Source organism: Sminthopsis crassicaudata, chromosome 3, assembly GCF_048593235.1.
Source record: "Sminthopsis crassicaudata isolate SCR6 chromosome 3, ASM4859323v1, whole genome shotgun sequence".
Classification (NCBI taxonomy): domain Eukaryota; kingdom Metazoa; phylum Chordata; class Mammalia; order Dasyuromorphia; family Dasyuridae; genus Sminthopsis; species Sminthopsis crassicaudata.
This window is the reverse complement of record NC_133619.1, coordinates 408,596,582-408,610,979: the sequence shown is the minus strand read 5'-3', so window position 1 is coordinate 408,610,979 and position 14,398 is coordinate 408,596,582. Positions and strand designations below refer to the sequence as shown.

At 34.9% G+C, this 14,398-nt stretch overlaps 1 protein-coding gene across 5 annotated transcripts in view; it reads right to left on the bottom strand.

Moving 5' to 3' along the window:
* The window catches only part of HECW2 (HECT, C2 and WW domain containing E3 ubiquitin protein ligase 2), a 425,511-nt gene that overhangs the window by 13,757 nt on the left and 397,356 nt on the right, over positions 1 to 14,398 (bottom strand). For all 5 annotated transcript variants that reach the window (XM_074302808.1, XM_074302811.1, XM_074302809.1 and 2 more), the window contains 6 exons: positions 11,860 to 12,012; positions 8,779 to 8,877; positions 6,806 to 6,935; positions 5,626 to 5,772; positions 3,080 to 3,194; positions 327 to 412 (listed from right to left, as the gene is read on the bottom strand). In XM_074302808.1, coding sequence (XP_074158909.1) covers positions 327 to 412; positions 3,080 to 3,194; positions 5,626 to 5,772; positions 6,806 to 6,935; positions 8,779 to 8,877; positions 11,860 to 12,012 — 730 coding nt within the window. The remainder of the gene's footprint in view (positions 1 to 326; positions 413 to 3,079; positions 3,195 to 5,625; positions 5,773 to 6,805; positions 6,936 to 8,778; positions 8,878 to 11,859; positions 12,013 to 14,398) is intronic.

The following is a 14,398-nucleotide window of genomic DNA, read 5'->3' as shown; positions in this document are numbered from 1 at the left end:
TGAATCCAGAATTTTAATGAAGAAGAGGGTATAGTTGCATAGTGGATAGAAAGGTGGTCTTGAAATCAGGAAAACTTGATTTTATGACCTGCTTCTGCCATATGTTGGTTCTATGACTTTGAGCAAAATCATTTTATTTTTCAATGCTCTTAGCAACCCCCTAAGGATGATAAATTGCAGTGAAGGTGCCAACCTGCATTAATAGAGAAACTTTCCTCTTCCAGAGACTTTCCTATATCAATGAAATTATAGATTCAGTCCCTGGACTATTTAGGTTTATATTATATCTCTGATGGTTTTATGGCTTGAAACACTGTTTCTCTTACCTGTAACAACCTTAGTCGTTGTTCATTGTTGAATCTTTCTACAGCAGCCCAGAACCACCGGATTACAATATGATTGTCATGATATCCTATCAAAGCAAGAACAAGAATCCATGTTATTTTAATTCTAATTTAAGCTATAAAGAAACATGTTTTAAAAAAATCCCCAAACATTCAGTCACAAATTATCATCTCAGTTTCTTCAAAATCAGGAAAATGATTCTCACTTCAAACTGTGTAGATGTATGATAACATGAAAAGGATAATGGACTTAGGATCAGAAGACCTGGTTTCAAATCTTGGACCTGCCAGTGGTTTAGCCACATGACTTTGAGTAAACCACAGTCTTTAGGCTTTTGCTTACTCATCTGCTCCACAGGTTCATCTTACCTGACGACAAAACAGATCTACTGAAAATCCCTTCAGAAAAAAAAGGGGTGAATGAGGTTGTCCTCCAACCCACTATTATTAACAGCGCTTATGATCAGATCTCTATCTGGGAAAAATCTTCCTCTACTACTACCTGACTGAGTCAGGAAATAAAGAAGGTGGCCCTCACCCATTCTCTATGCTAGTGTACCTATTTTGGTTCATAAACTTTATAGTTCAGATATACTTCCAAGTATAAACTTGGAAAAAAGCTGCTTATTTCCTCTTTAAGAGTGAACATATTTATTAAATATATACAGTAACATCAATTTGAACCAGTTTTCCCCTGTAACTCCATCATTATGACTTGATTGATATTTAGTGCTGAGAAAACCAAGTTGAGGGAAAGTGTTCTAGGTTTTAAAACACATTAGTTAATAAGTTAATTTTGATGATAGAATACTGTGTAGAGATTACATGAGAAAACCAAAAAATAATTCACAGAATCACAGAGCTAGAAAGGACATTGGAAGTGATCTGGCAAAAGCCCTTCATTTATAAATAAGGAAATTGGCATTCAGGGAACGTAAATGACTTTGCCCAAGATAACAAAGTAGACAAAGAAAGTATTTAAAATATGGTCCTTTAATTTCAAATACAAAGCTCTTTCCACTCTTCCACACTGCTCTTCCTACTTGTTTGAGTATCAAAGCTTAGAGTAGAAATGATAAAAGTAAAAACTTGAAATTGCTTCTGGGGAATGAGAAAGAGTTGGTGTGACAGGATGAAAAGAGTTAAGGATGGGTAAAGAATTGAGGAAAGAATATTTAGCTTATGTTAAGACTTTTTCTCTAAAGAACTTCTGAAGATACTCTTCTTCCCTCAAGTCATGGAAAACTAAAGATTTATAGTTTAGGAGATATGATTTAGCTCTTAAAGGAGCTGTCCCAAAGTGGAATGGGCTGCCTCTATAGGTGGGTTCCCCCACATTATAATTCTCAAGCAGAGTCTGAAAGACTAGTTGGGCATGTTATCAATGAAAATTCCTTCTGGTATAGTGTATGGTACTAGATGTTTGTGTAAGTTCCTTTTGACTCTTAAATTTTGTGATTCTGTGATCTAGAAGCAACTAATTTTTAGGGTCATCTTTAAGGAAATACTTTACTAAGTATTTGGGAATGGCCATATTGTTTTGTTAATTAATTTCCATTTAAATTATCATTTTCCTTTAAACTTACAGTTTTATTGCTATGAAAAATTTTGGCAAAGATTTTAGCTTTCCCAAGATTGAATTCAATGCTTACCTAAAGTCAAGGTTTATAATTTTAACTTTAGTTTTATTTTTTTAAATCAGGTCCTATATCATTGCAAATTAAATTCTAAGGCACTTGTTATTTGAAGATTTGGGTAGACAGAAATAGCAATTTCTGAATTATTTATCTATAATATATATCTATAACAGATAATCTATCCAAATTATCTATTAGGAATATCCCATATAGGTATTCCAAAATATCTGTTTGTTTGTCTACCACATATTAGATAAATGGAAATGCTGCATCATGGCAGGAAGAAATTTCAATTGGCTTTCTGGGAAAAAAAAAAAAAAAGATGTTCTCATGACACAGTTTTAAATTTAATCTGCAGTATTAACATTTCCCCTATCACTTTAATTTTCTAGACAATGAACAAACAATAAAGCAATCCCCAAAATGTAGCATTTACTAATTTCCAAGATATAAATGTTCACACTGAAAATTTAGTAATTGTCTCTTTGAAGCCTGTGTAAACTCCTTCTAGCACATCTCTTTATAGTGAATAAGACCTGCCCTTGGAGTCAGTATGAGCTGAGTTCAAGTTCATTTTATTCTCTCAGGGTTCCCAAACAACTCTCTAAGACTGGTTGCATTAGGTAGAAGGTGATTCCTTAGTGGGAGTTCCCCTTCCCAGATGAGATTACAGGTGGAAAGGAAGGGGAAAAAAAAAAGTAATAGATAACACATCTTTGAGTCAAACAATGAATCAAAACTTTTTGATCTAGAAGCCTAAAGGGTGTGGCTCTTAAAGTTCCATAGGAGTGGAGGGAGGGATGGGCTGGAGGTGGCTAGCTAGAGATTCCCTGCTTCAAAGCAATTACTTAGTGTTCACATAATCATGTTTCCTCACTACCAATTAGTTATTATGACATACTTGGGTGGTATGTAAATGGCATTTCCCTTGTTTGCTAGATGAGGAAATTAGGGAAAGAGGGAATGTGACTTGCTCAAGATCTCCTAAAGGATGTTTCAGATCTTTGAGTAGAAATGTTCTCAGCATTTTGATTCAGACCAAAATGCCAACCTAAATCCCTTCCTCTGATTAAAAGCTTCAAACTCAGAGAGTTTTACCTCCTCTATATTCTGTGTTGTTTCTCCAGTCACTTAAATCTATTTCAGCAGTTCCAGCAATGACCAGTTCCAGTTCTCTTGCATCAAAGACAGACACCAGTCTAGCATCCACTACCTGTGAAAGGAAGAGAGTTCAAGGAGATGATTCAGGGAAATCCTTTTGTGAATGAGCCTCTAGAGAAGAATGGTATTGGGAGGAGGAATTCAGAAAATAGTGTTGAACATCCCTTTTCTAGATTAATCAATGAACAAGAATTTTTCATTTATGTATATACCTTTATAGATTAAATTTGTATACAAATTTTGTGTGCAAATGTAAGATATTATAAAGGTATAATGTTAATGCATAGCATTGGTATCTACCACAACATCATCATAATAACAACTAATATTTATATAGCACTTACTATGTGCCAGTGACTATGCTAAGCACTTTATAAATATTATCTCACTTGATCCTCACAATAACCCTGCAATAGGTACAATCATTATTCCTGTTTTACATATAAGGAAACTGAGGTGACTTGTCCAACATCATACAAGAAGTAAATGTCTGAGATTGGGTTTGAACTCAGGTTTTCAATATTCCTGGCCCAGCACAGCATCCGCTGCTTGATGTAGCTCTCCCTCTGTATCAACATGACAATGGATCATAGCATCATCATTCTAGAGTTAAAGAGACCTTTGAAGCCATCACTCCCTCATTTGTGAGATGAGGAAACTGAGACGCAGGGAAGTTAAATAACTTGCCATTTATAAGTGGTAGAGCCACTCAAGTTTCATGAGTCTGAGTTTATTTCCGTCCCCTGTGTGGGGAAAACACAGATAGGTTGTGATTGTCTTGTATATAGATTTCTCAAACTCAACAGGTATAAAATACAAGTCATCATTCTTCTTGTTTTCGCCACTCTCCTGATCTTTTCTGTTAATGTTGAGGGCCACCATCCTCCCAGTTATCCAGTCTCATCATGTAGTTATCTTTCCTATTTACCCTACCTAGCCAATCAGTTTCTATGACTTATCATTTCTACTTTCATAATTTCTTATGAATCCCCTGGGTTTTTTTTTATTAAAGTTTTTTATTTTCAAAACACATGCATAGATAATTCTTCAGCACTGATCCTTGCAAAATCTTGTGTTCCAAGTTTTAACCCTAGCCTCTCCTCTAGATAGCAAGTAATCCAATATATGTTAAACATGTACAATTCTTTTATATACATATTTCTACAATTATAGTCCTGTACAAGAAAAAATCAGATCAAAAGGGGGAAAAAAATGAGAAAGAAAACAAAATCTAAGCAAACAACAACAAGATCTCCTGTTTTTCTACTTACCAAGGCAACAACCTTGTGTAGAGCTTCATTATCTCAAAACTAAACTATTGTAATAGTCTTCTGGTTGGTCTTCCTGCCTCAAGTCTCTCTGCACTACAGTTCATCCTCCATTTATCTGTCAAAATGATCTTCTTAAAGTGTGAGTCTAACTATATTACTCTCCTTCTCCCTCACTCAATAAACTCTTGTGGCTTCCTTTTATCTCCAGTATACAATTCTTCACAACCTGGCTTCTTTCTACCTTTCTAGTCTTCTTATATTTTAATGTACTCCATATACTCTGTAATTCAGCAATCCTGGATTTCTTTCTATTTTTGATAGATAACATGGCATCTCACAACTGTTCTTTCTTCATTGACTGTCCCCCATGGCTAGGCTACTCCTCCATCTCTGACTCCTGGCTTTCCTGGATAGGAAGACTCAGCTCAAACACTACCTTCTGTATTAATCCTTTCATTAATCTCTCTCCATGTATTGTTACTGCTTTCCCTCGGAGACTATCCCCATTTTCACTGCATATGTCTTGTATCTACATGGTTACTAGTGTCTCTAGTGTTGTGTCTGGAACAAAGAAAGCATTTAATAAAAGTTTGTTGACTGGCTGACTCTTTTGCTGCAGGGGATACTCACATGTATGAGACCACATATCCATATGAGTGTTAGGGAAATTTTAGTTAAATCAAAATACTTCCTTTCAGAATCAGAATTTTCCATACTACAAAATAATGAGTGGTTCAATCTGCTTCTCTCTCCTAAAAAGGATCTTAGTGGCTTCTGAAGTAAAAACCTCATGGAACATATAACTAGTTTGTTCTGACCATTAGGTGTGATCATTTCACACCCTTAAGCATGAGATTCGATTACCCATATCTTAGCATGCATGACTTAAAATGATATTAGTGGTCATTAAATCATCAAATCCTACTTAAATTCTAGTCTAAACATTGAACTCAAAGACCTCTTGAACCAGAGAATTCCATGAATTCAACAATCCACCCAACCTACCCAACCCATTTTTTTTTCAGAAAAATTTTCATATAATCAAAGAATATTCCCCATAAAATTAATTTTAATAACAAATATTTTATGTAAAAAGAAAATACTTCATAGTAGTAGAGATAAAATGTGATATCTGTGGACACAAAAAAATAGATTTTGACATCTGTAGAAACCAAAATTCAAAGCATGCACCCCAAGGCCCAATTTCCTTACCTCATAAAAACCTCGTACTAAGCTCTCTGTTTGTTGTACAACACCCCTCTCAATCCTCCATTTAACCATTCTTTCGATGTATTCTTTCTTGTTCTTCTCTGTGACTGGGATATTGGCACCCCCTGGCTTTAATTCTCGTTCAGTGATCTTGGAACAAATAAGTATTTACATAAGTATTTTCAATGGAGTTAAAGTACTGCAAAAGAAACCATTACCAATAGCATGAAAACACTTTACTTTAATCTATATAATTGCAGATATCTCTGTAGTCTAAGAATTGTGTCTTCCATACTTTATTTACAAGAGACCTTTACCCAATGCTATGTACACAGTGAGCACTTAGTAAATCTCATATAGCTGATTATCTGTACTTATTTCTAATTCTCATTAAACGATACATCCATTAGCAGATTCCTTTTAATTAGCCTGACCTTCTTTGAGATTATGGCTGTTTGCCATCTGAATGGCTGATGAAGTCTTTTAATAAATCCTAATATGGTCTAGCACTTATGATGTATTGTTACCTAATGTTTAAATGAGGATTTAACTTTGAGATTTATATTAATTTATGCTGATATATACTTTTATTTTTATATATTATTTATATCCAGATGAAGACCAAAGTTTAAAATATAGTATGAATTCTGGTAAAAAAAAAAAAAAAACTAACAGTTAAGTATATTAATGAAAGAAATCACTGAGGCCCCACCCACACTAATGCTGAGAGGACAATATATACCAATGCTACCAATTCTATTTTGTACATCTATGATTCTATTCATTTTACAACTGCATTTTCCTGTCTGATTTATAACTGGATATAAAAATGTATTCAGTATGTGGGCTCCATGAAAATTAGGGCTTTAAAAATATATTAGAAATATAGAAAGTAGCTCATACTGGATATTGTACTTTTGAAAACAATAAGGATAACTTAACAATACATGTAATACGCTGTTATTTAGTTCTTTTCCTTCTGTGATAGCATTGTTACTAGACACAGCCTCTGCAATAAGAAACATACCTTCACAAAGTAAATGAACACACTCACCCAATTTAGTAATTGTCACACTAAACCAAGAATAGCCATGCCCAATATTTGTCCATAGTTGATCATCTAGCAATAAACTCTAACAAAGCAAATAAAGAATCTGGCCACAATGTTTTAGCATGCACATACCTGTCCAAAAACTTCTTCATTTACAGTAAAGGTGAGGTCTAGGATATCATGTATGTCATTGTCTTTCATCCACTGAAGGCTCTGGTGGAACTCCTCATCAAGGTATTCTAGATCACTCAAATCACACAGACTAATATGTCAAAGAGGAAAATGAAAAATTATAAAATGTTATTAGTAAACATTGACAGACATTAGGAAAAAAGATGAATTGAGCAGCAGTGATTCCTAGATTTCTGTTTATTTAGAGTCTAAAACAGAGCTAGTGAGAAAAATTTAAGAAACTTTGTAAAGGTGATAGAGGTTAGAGATGGTCAAGATTGTAAAAATGTTCTATTTCAATGCTCTTATGTTATGGAGGAAGAAACTGAGACTCAAGAGGGATTTAGTGAAGTACTCTTACCCAGAGATACTTAACAGCAAAATTCTGACTAAAATTCAGCTCCCCTATCACCCATCCAGAACTGTTACCACAAACCATACAACCTGACAATATTGATCTCTCAATATAGAGAGACTAAGAACTGGATTATATCCACCTAGAAGTCAATGAGTTTGAAATGTGGAAAGTGTACTAATAGTAGCAAAACTATTAGGGCATATAGGAAGCTAGAATAAAAATCAAATAGGTAATCAAATAGCATTTATTAAGTACCTACAAAGTGCTAGGCCCGGGGATTCTGAAAGTCCCTACCTTCAAACAGTTGATATTCTATGAAGTACAGGGTGAAGGACAACATTTACAGTTGTGGAGGAAGGAAAGATACCAGCAATTGTTGAGATCAGGAAAGGACTTATTTAGGAGGTAAAGCCTGGGCCAAGCCCTGAAGGAAATGGAAGATTTTAAGGGGTAGAAGTAAGAAATGATTGGCTTTTAGCCACTGACATGGGAGATGGAGGGCCAGTTTGAATGAAGTAAAGACTGTTTGAAGGGAATAATAAGCAAGCAATGATTCATATTGCTTCTGAGAATGTCAGTCCATCCTCAAAAAGAAGCTAAAAGGAAAGAAGAAAATACTATGTCTTCAATTCAACAATCAACTATCTTTCAAGGCTACCTTTTCCTATTGGGTATTATAACATTTTTCCAGTTTTTTGTTCGGAAATTCTCTTTCCGAGTGTCAGGGATTTACTTTAAAGATGATAGAGAAGTTAGGTTGGTATAGGGATGAACTAATGGTCAAAGGTGAAGAGGAATATGGGTTGATAGTTTTCTGCTAGGATCTCCTCATGTAATTTCTACTTGTCCCAGAAGCAGAACAAAATACTGCTTACTTGTGCTTGGCTCTGCATTGTACTGCTTATTATAGGACAGAACCAGCTGTTTGCTCCAAAGAAAGATTGCTAGCTGCAGTCTTTCATTTTTATAATAGTACTGAAACTTCCCATGGAAGTTTTATTTGTACCTCCCTCCATAAATCTTAACTTTCCTTTCACAAAGGGAGAGCTTTGAGCAAGCAGAGTATCCCAAAGACATAGAAAGGGCCATGGGAGATGAGAAGTGAGCCAAGAGTAATTTAAAGTTTGCATCAATGTGAAGTATAAAATCCATCTCAAAGGGAAGAGGACTCTGTGAGTCATAAAGACTAACCCACAACTATTCTATTAATAATCTGAATTAATGCCATAAGCATTCCAAAGCTGCATTTGAAGTACAATTGTTTTGAAGAAACATGTGTTACCAAGTATGAGAAAGATAAAATGGTTCAGAAGATAGCAAAACTAAGATTTTGTATGCAATCCAGAAATAAAGGGGGAGAAGAAGAGAATATAGTCGGACAAATAAACAAAACTTCAAAACTTATTTAGTTTCAGAAAATTTGTGCAGCTATAAAAACAAGGGCACAATGAAGATTGTTAGCAGATAGGGAAACACTGACTTGGACAACAGGAATTTTCCATTAAAAAAAAAAAAAAGGAAATACTGTATTTTTTTCCATGCTGATTAAAAGACCAATCAAAACACTTTTACTCACATTCTGAGGAGCGCCTTATAAAATGGTCGTGTGAAGAAGGCATCTAACAAATACTGGTGTATCAGTGCAAGGCCAAGGATTCGACCACTAAACCTGAACCTGAACAAGAAAAATAGGAAGCAGATCACATGACCTGGGTTAGTGAATTATTAAGTGGTTCTACATGATCACAAGGAGTTCATATATTAGACTAACCAGGCCTACATTAGGCTAATAATTCACACATCGATCACCAAGTCAAATTTGTTTGATTTAATTATCTTTGCTATTTGAGTAGCAAGGTGGCTCAGTGAAAGGAATGCTGGGTCTAGAGTTAGGAAGACCTGAGTTCAAATCCAGCTTTAGACACTTACTAGCTTGTATGGGTTACCAACCCCTTTTTGCTTTCAGTTTCTACATCTGTAAAATAGGCATAATAAAGACATGTACTTCCTAGGGTTGTTGGTGAGGACCAAATAATGATTTTAAAATGCTTAGCACAGTGTTTGCCCATAGCAAACACTTTATAAATAATACCTATTATTGAATAGTCAAAGATTTTGTAGTATAAATAGTATTCCACATTCACCATCTGTTTTGCCAACATAAGTTGCTCTTTGGCATGTGAGAAATCCCTGAGGGCTACCACTTAAGATGTTAAGATGTTACCACTTAAGGTAGCCTATGACAGGGAGAATGGTACTGATTCTGCTTTTAGTTTGTTCAGATTGATGCTACCTTTATTTTGCTTGTATCTACTTAGCACTAATTCATTCTCTGTAAGTCTGGTATACAACTAAATATCCTACTTGGCAGAACTTCCCCTTTTCTTCCTTTCTCTCTCTCTCTCTCTCTCTCTCTCTCTCTCTCTCTCTCTCTCTCTCTCTCTCTCTCTCTCACCCTCCTCTGTAATTATGATGGTTATCCTCTCAATCTTTAGGGCAATGAAAATTTTTGCTTAAGGAAGTTTTTGGGATTTCCCACAGAAAATGCACCTTCTTCTAAATACCTCAAGGCATAATTCATTCTGATTTATTTGGGAAACTTTCTTGAAAATAACTGATATTATACACTTTAACTGACTGAAATGTTCTCTTTATTTTAAGATCAATATTTCAAGATCAATGATGCTTCCAGTAATTGAATCTGATGGCTTCCCAAAGTCAGTCTTTAGAACAGCAGCTGATATGAGACATATTAAGAGTTATAGTTTGTCCATTATTATTTCTTCTACCAGTTATATTCCTCTCACCAAATGTTTAGTAGACACCAGAGATTGCATTGTAAATGGTAACTAAAGTGATGTTAGGGTGATAATTAGACTAACCTCTAAACAATAATTAGACTTTTTTCTCAAGATATTGGCAAAAAAGGGTCATGAATATTCTCTCAGTATATGGCTATATCATATTCTATCCCTTGCACCCAGTATAAAACAAATAAACACTCTCAAAAAGTGATGCCTTGAAAATTTTAATGTCCGTGGATGAAGGGATTTGGAAAAAAAATCTTGAAACTAAATAATTTAATTTTAAAAATAAGTTTAATCTGAAATTATCATAAAAGATTTTTTTTTCTTAAGATTTTATGAAAGCAGTGCTCATTTTAGAAACTATTGATTTACAAATTAGCATTTGTAATGACTAGCCATTCCTATTAGCATTCTTTATTTTTGGTGGCATTGCTGAGAGAGTGCACTCTCACCAACTTTGCGACTTCTCCTCTGGGCCTATAATCCTCTCTCCTTCCCCACATCTTACTCAGCCAGCTGAAGAATTCCTTTTTTTTTTTTTTTTAATTATTTATTTTTAATACGCACTGCTTTAGGAATAACGTTGGGAGAGAAAAATCAGAGCAAAAGGGAAAAACCATGGGAGAGGGAAAAAAAAAATAGAAAAAAGTGAACATAGCATGTGTTGATTTATATTCAGTCTCCATAGTTCTTTTTCTGGATGCAGATGAGATTTTCTATCCAAAGTCTATTGGGAATGTTTTGGACCACTGAGAAGAAACAAGTCTTTCATAGTTGATCAACACACATTCTTGCTATTATTGTGTACAATATATTCCTGGTTCTGTTTGTATTGCTCAGTATTACATCATATAAATCTTTCCAGGTCTTTCCAAAATCAGATTGTTCATCATTTTTTTTTAATAGAGCAACAATATTCCATTCCCCAAATCATGGAAATTTACTCATTTCCCAATTCTTTGATACAACAAAAAGAGTTGCTACAAACATTTTTGTACATGTGGGTCCTTCAGCTGAAGAATTCCTAATGTCTCTGTTTCACCTCGACTTTGTCTGACCATTAGTGTGTAGGCTTGCTGAGAGCTTAACATAAGTTCTGACACAGCAGGCACTTAATAAATGTTTATTGATCATAATTAACTACATCTGTAGATTCGGGACCAGCTCTAATCCTTTGGCTGTCAAACTTCCCCAGATGCTGTCCTCAAGAGTCTTCCCAAGGCTAATTTCCTAAGGTACTCCCTGCTCTTCTCAAGGCGGAGGAAGCACAGAAGAACTCAACATTATCATTTGTAGTTGTTTTTTTTTTTTTTTTTTTTAATCAGATCTGTGATTTCATTTGTGTGATGAACTTCTAGTGAGAAATCTTCCCTGCCAATGCAGGTTCTTACTCTGCAACATACAATCTTGTAGAATTACAACAAAAAACAAAACCAGAGACAATAAATATCAGAATTGGTAGGTGGCAGAAATGGCCTTGAACCTAGGCCTCTTGACTCTCAGGCTAACTCTATTCTCCAAGCCATGTTTTTGCACTTTCAGTTTTTGTACTACATCAACTAAATGGCTTAAATAATCTTTTGTAGGCTAGCCCGGGAAACTTGTCATAATTCATAAAATGTTTTTTTCATAGATAATGTGTTCTATGTTTCAAGCAGCCTAATTAAAAATTGACCTATAAAAATAATAATTCAATATGTTGAGGATATCTATGTATTTAAACTCAACCATAAAAGAATCAGATTCCTAAGCAAAATTATGGTTTTAATCAATAATTAAAGTGGATATCTATCTGAACAAAATTAGAGCATATGGAGGAAAGCACAATTTCTCAAACCCCACAAACTTACCATTCATGGTGATTGTCTACAAAAGCAGACATGGGACTTATTTGTACTGTATATGTATCATTGGCTGAATATTCAAATAAGCCATAATATGGATTAAAGAGTTCTCTGGATACCAGGAAGAAAAACTCTCTTGAAGGTCCACTGTAATCCAGCCTATAAAAACAAACAAAAAGTTAGTGTTTTTTCCCACCCAGTGCTAAATGTAGCAAATATAGTTTACATAATTCATCATCACCAAGACATGCTTATTAATTATCTATTAAGGAACACAAAGGTAGTTGAGTCACTCTATCAAGAACTACAGATGCCTCATGAAACAGCTGCACTTCCAATTCTCAAATGCTGAACTCAAAACAATGCTGCAGATAGATGTAAAATATATAGAAAACATAAAGAAATGTTAAATACACAAGAGAAACAACACATTAATGATGTCATTCATATTATGTTCAGAAACTCTTAAATAACAAAATGTATTATTCAAGAAGGCGGTATGGCTAGAAAGGAGCACTGACCCAGGTGGGGAATGAGCATTAAAGACAATAGATCACCTTGATGCTACCTTGGTGTCCCTCAAGAAATTAAGAGAATTAGAAGAGGACTTCAAAGCATATTAGGGAAGTGTTTTCTATGTAGGGCTCATGGCTTCTCCCAGGCTGAGATGATATGGCAGGATTGTGATCCATGTATGCAAAGTGAGTACACACATTAATGAAATTAAAGAACTGAAAGTAATAAAGTAAATGATTTGGAATTGTGAAAAGGAGAGATTTTCAGTCTCTTTTCAATTATTCAGGAAGGCCATCATGGAGCCCTTATATTCTAGGACCGTAGACTTTGAGTTTGAAGATGATCCAGTACAAAATCCTTATTTTATAGACAAGAAAATGGAGGCCTGAAAGGGAGTAACTCGCCCAATGGCATAAAGATAACAAGAGGAACAAAATAAAAATATAAATTCAAGGGTGATTTCTATTATACCAGGCCTGATTTCAGAAACTTCTCATCCACTGTGGAATGAAGAGCTTCTTTCACCTTTACTCATTGGCGAAGGAAGAGAGAGAGAGAGAGAGCTTGACAAATGGCCAAATGGGAATTTCAGAGACAAAGGATATCCGAGATGATCAAAGAAGAACTGGAATGTTTGGATTCAAATGATCAAGGTTTAAAGCAAATTAGAGGAGACAAGGTTAGAGATAGCCTGGGGATTAGAAAAAGACACAGAAGATGAGAAGTGCTAGGCTGTTGCCTAATAAAGTGTTTTTGAAGTGGAGGATGAAGATCTCAAACTTGATCCATAACACTCTATTAGAACAACTATGTGTGAGGAAAGCAGTGTCACAATGGAATGTGGAGAAGAAGATTTTGGTAGGCTTAGGGTGATACTGCTGACTTCAAAGGGATGAGTGAAGAGATTGTAATGGTCTGGATGAAACAACTAGAGTTTGCTGTGGCTGAAGTTACCAGACTGGAGAAGAAAAAAGAGGATGCAGATCTATTAATACTATTCATGAGGTAGGCACCAAGTAACAAAACAACCTCACTGAGAAATTCACTGTGGCACAACTGGGAAGGAGAAAGGCCTGTGGTGGGAAGATGAGCAGAAAAAGTCATTCACTTCCTTCATTTTATTTATTATGAAGCTCAATCTCTTGGGTTACATTACTTCAAGAAAATGAAAAAGAATTCAGAAAAGCATCAGATAAAGAGACAAAAAATCCAATCATATGTACTCGTATGTCTAATGTAGTTTCTTGATTAAATCTCTCTGTATGGTATTGCTTTAGAGACTATATGAACAGACATGGTCTCTGCTTTCAAAGATCTTGAGACACCACATACAGAATATAGAGAGCTGAACATGAAGCAAATGCATAAATGCTATACACATTTATGCAGTATTGTTTTTGTACAAAGGAGGTTAACGTGTAAAATGAAACCATTTTTTCCTGCTTAAAATTTAGCTGTCATATTATTTCTGAAACATCAGCAGAGCTCATTGTCCTTTGACTTTATTCTGGTAGCATTTTCACAGAAATTTCTGTTGCTTTCTGAAGAAAAAAAATGAACATCATTTGCATTTTTATTAGGAGTCTTATAGAGTATCATGCAGAGTAAGTAGGTAGGTGCTCAAAAAATGTTGGCTGAACAAATCAATGAAGGAATGAGTGGGACTGCAATTTTCCTTCAGGACCTATACGAGCTCAGCAGCATGAGATGTTTTTGCTACTCACCACTGCCCCAAGAAAAAGAAAACAAACAACATTTTGCAGAAATCTCATAACTGGAATATGCCTTAAAAGCTTAGTTCTTTGTAACATTCAAATAAACTCTTTAAAATGTTGAAAACTGGCTTCTTTGTTTTGGTCTCTTTACTGTGGTCAGAGTATAAATCAAATGGGGCAAAATAAAAAAGAACAGATTTTTCCCCCCCAGAGAGAACCAACTTAACCATCAATAACAGTTCAACCAAGACAAACTATCCTTTTTTTCTGAGGCAAATTTTCATCTACCCATTCTTTAATTCTGGAATTAGTCA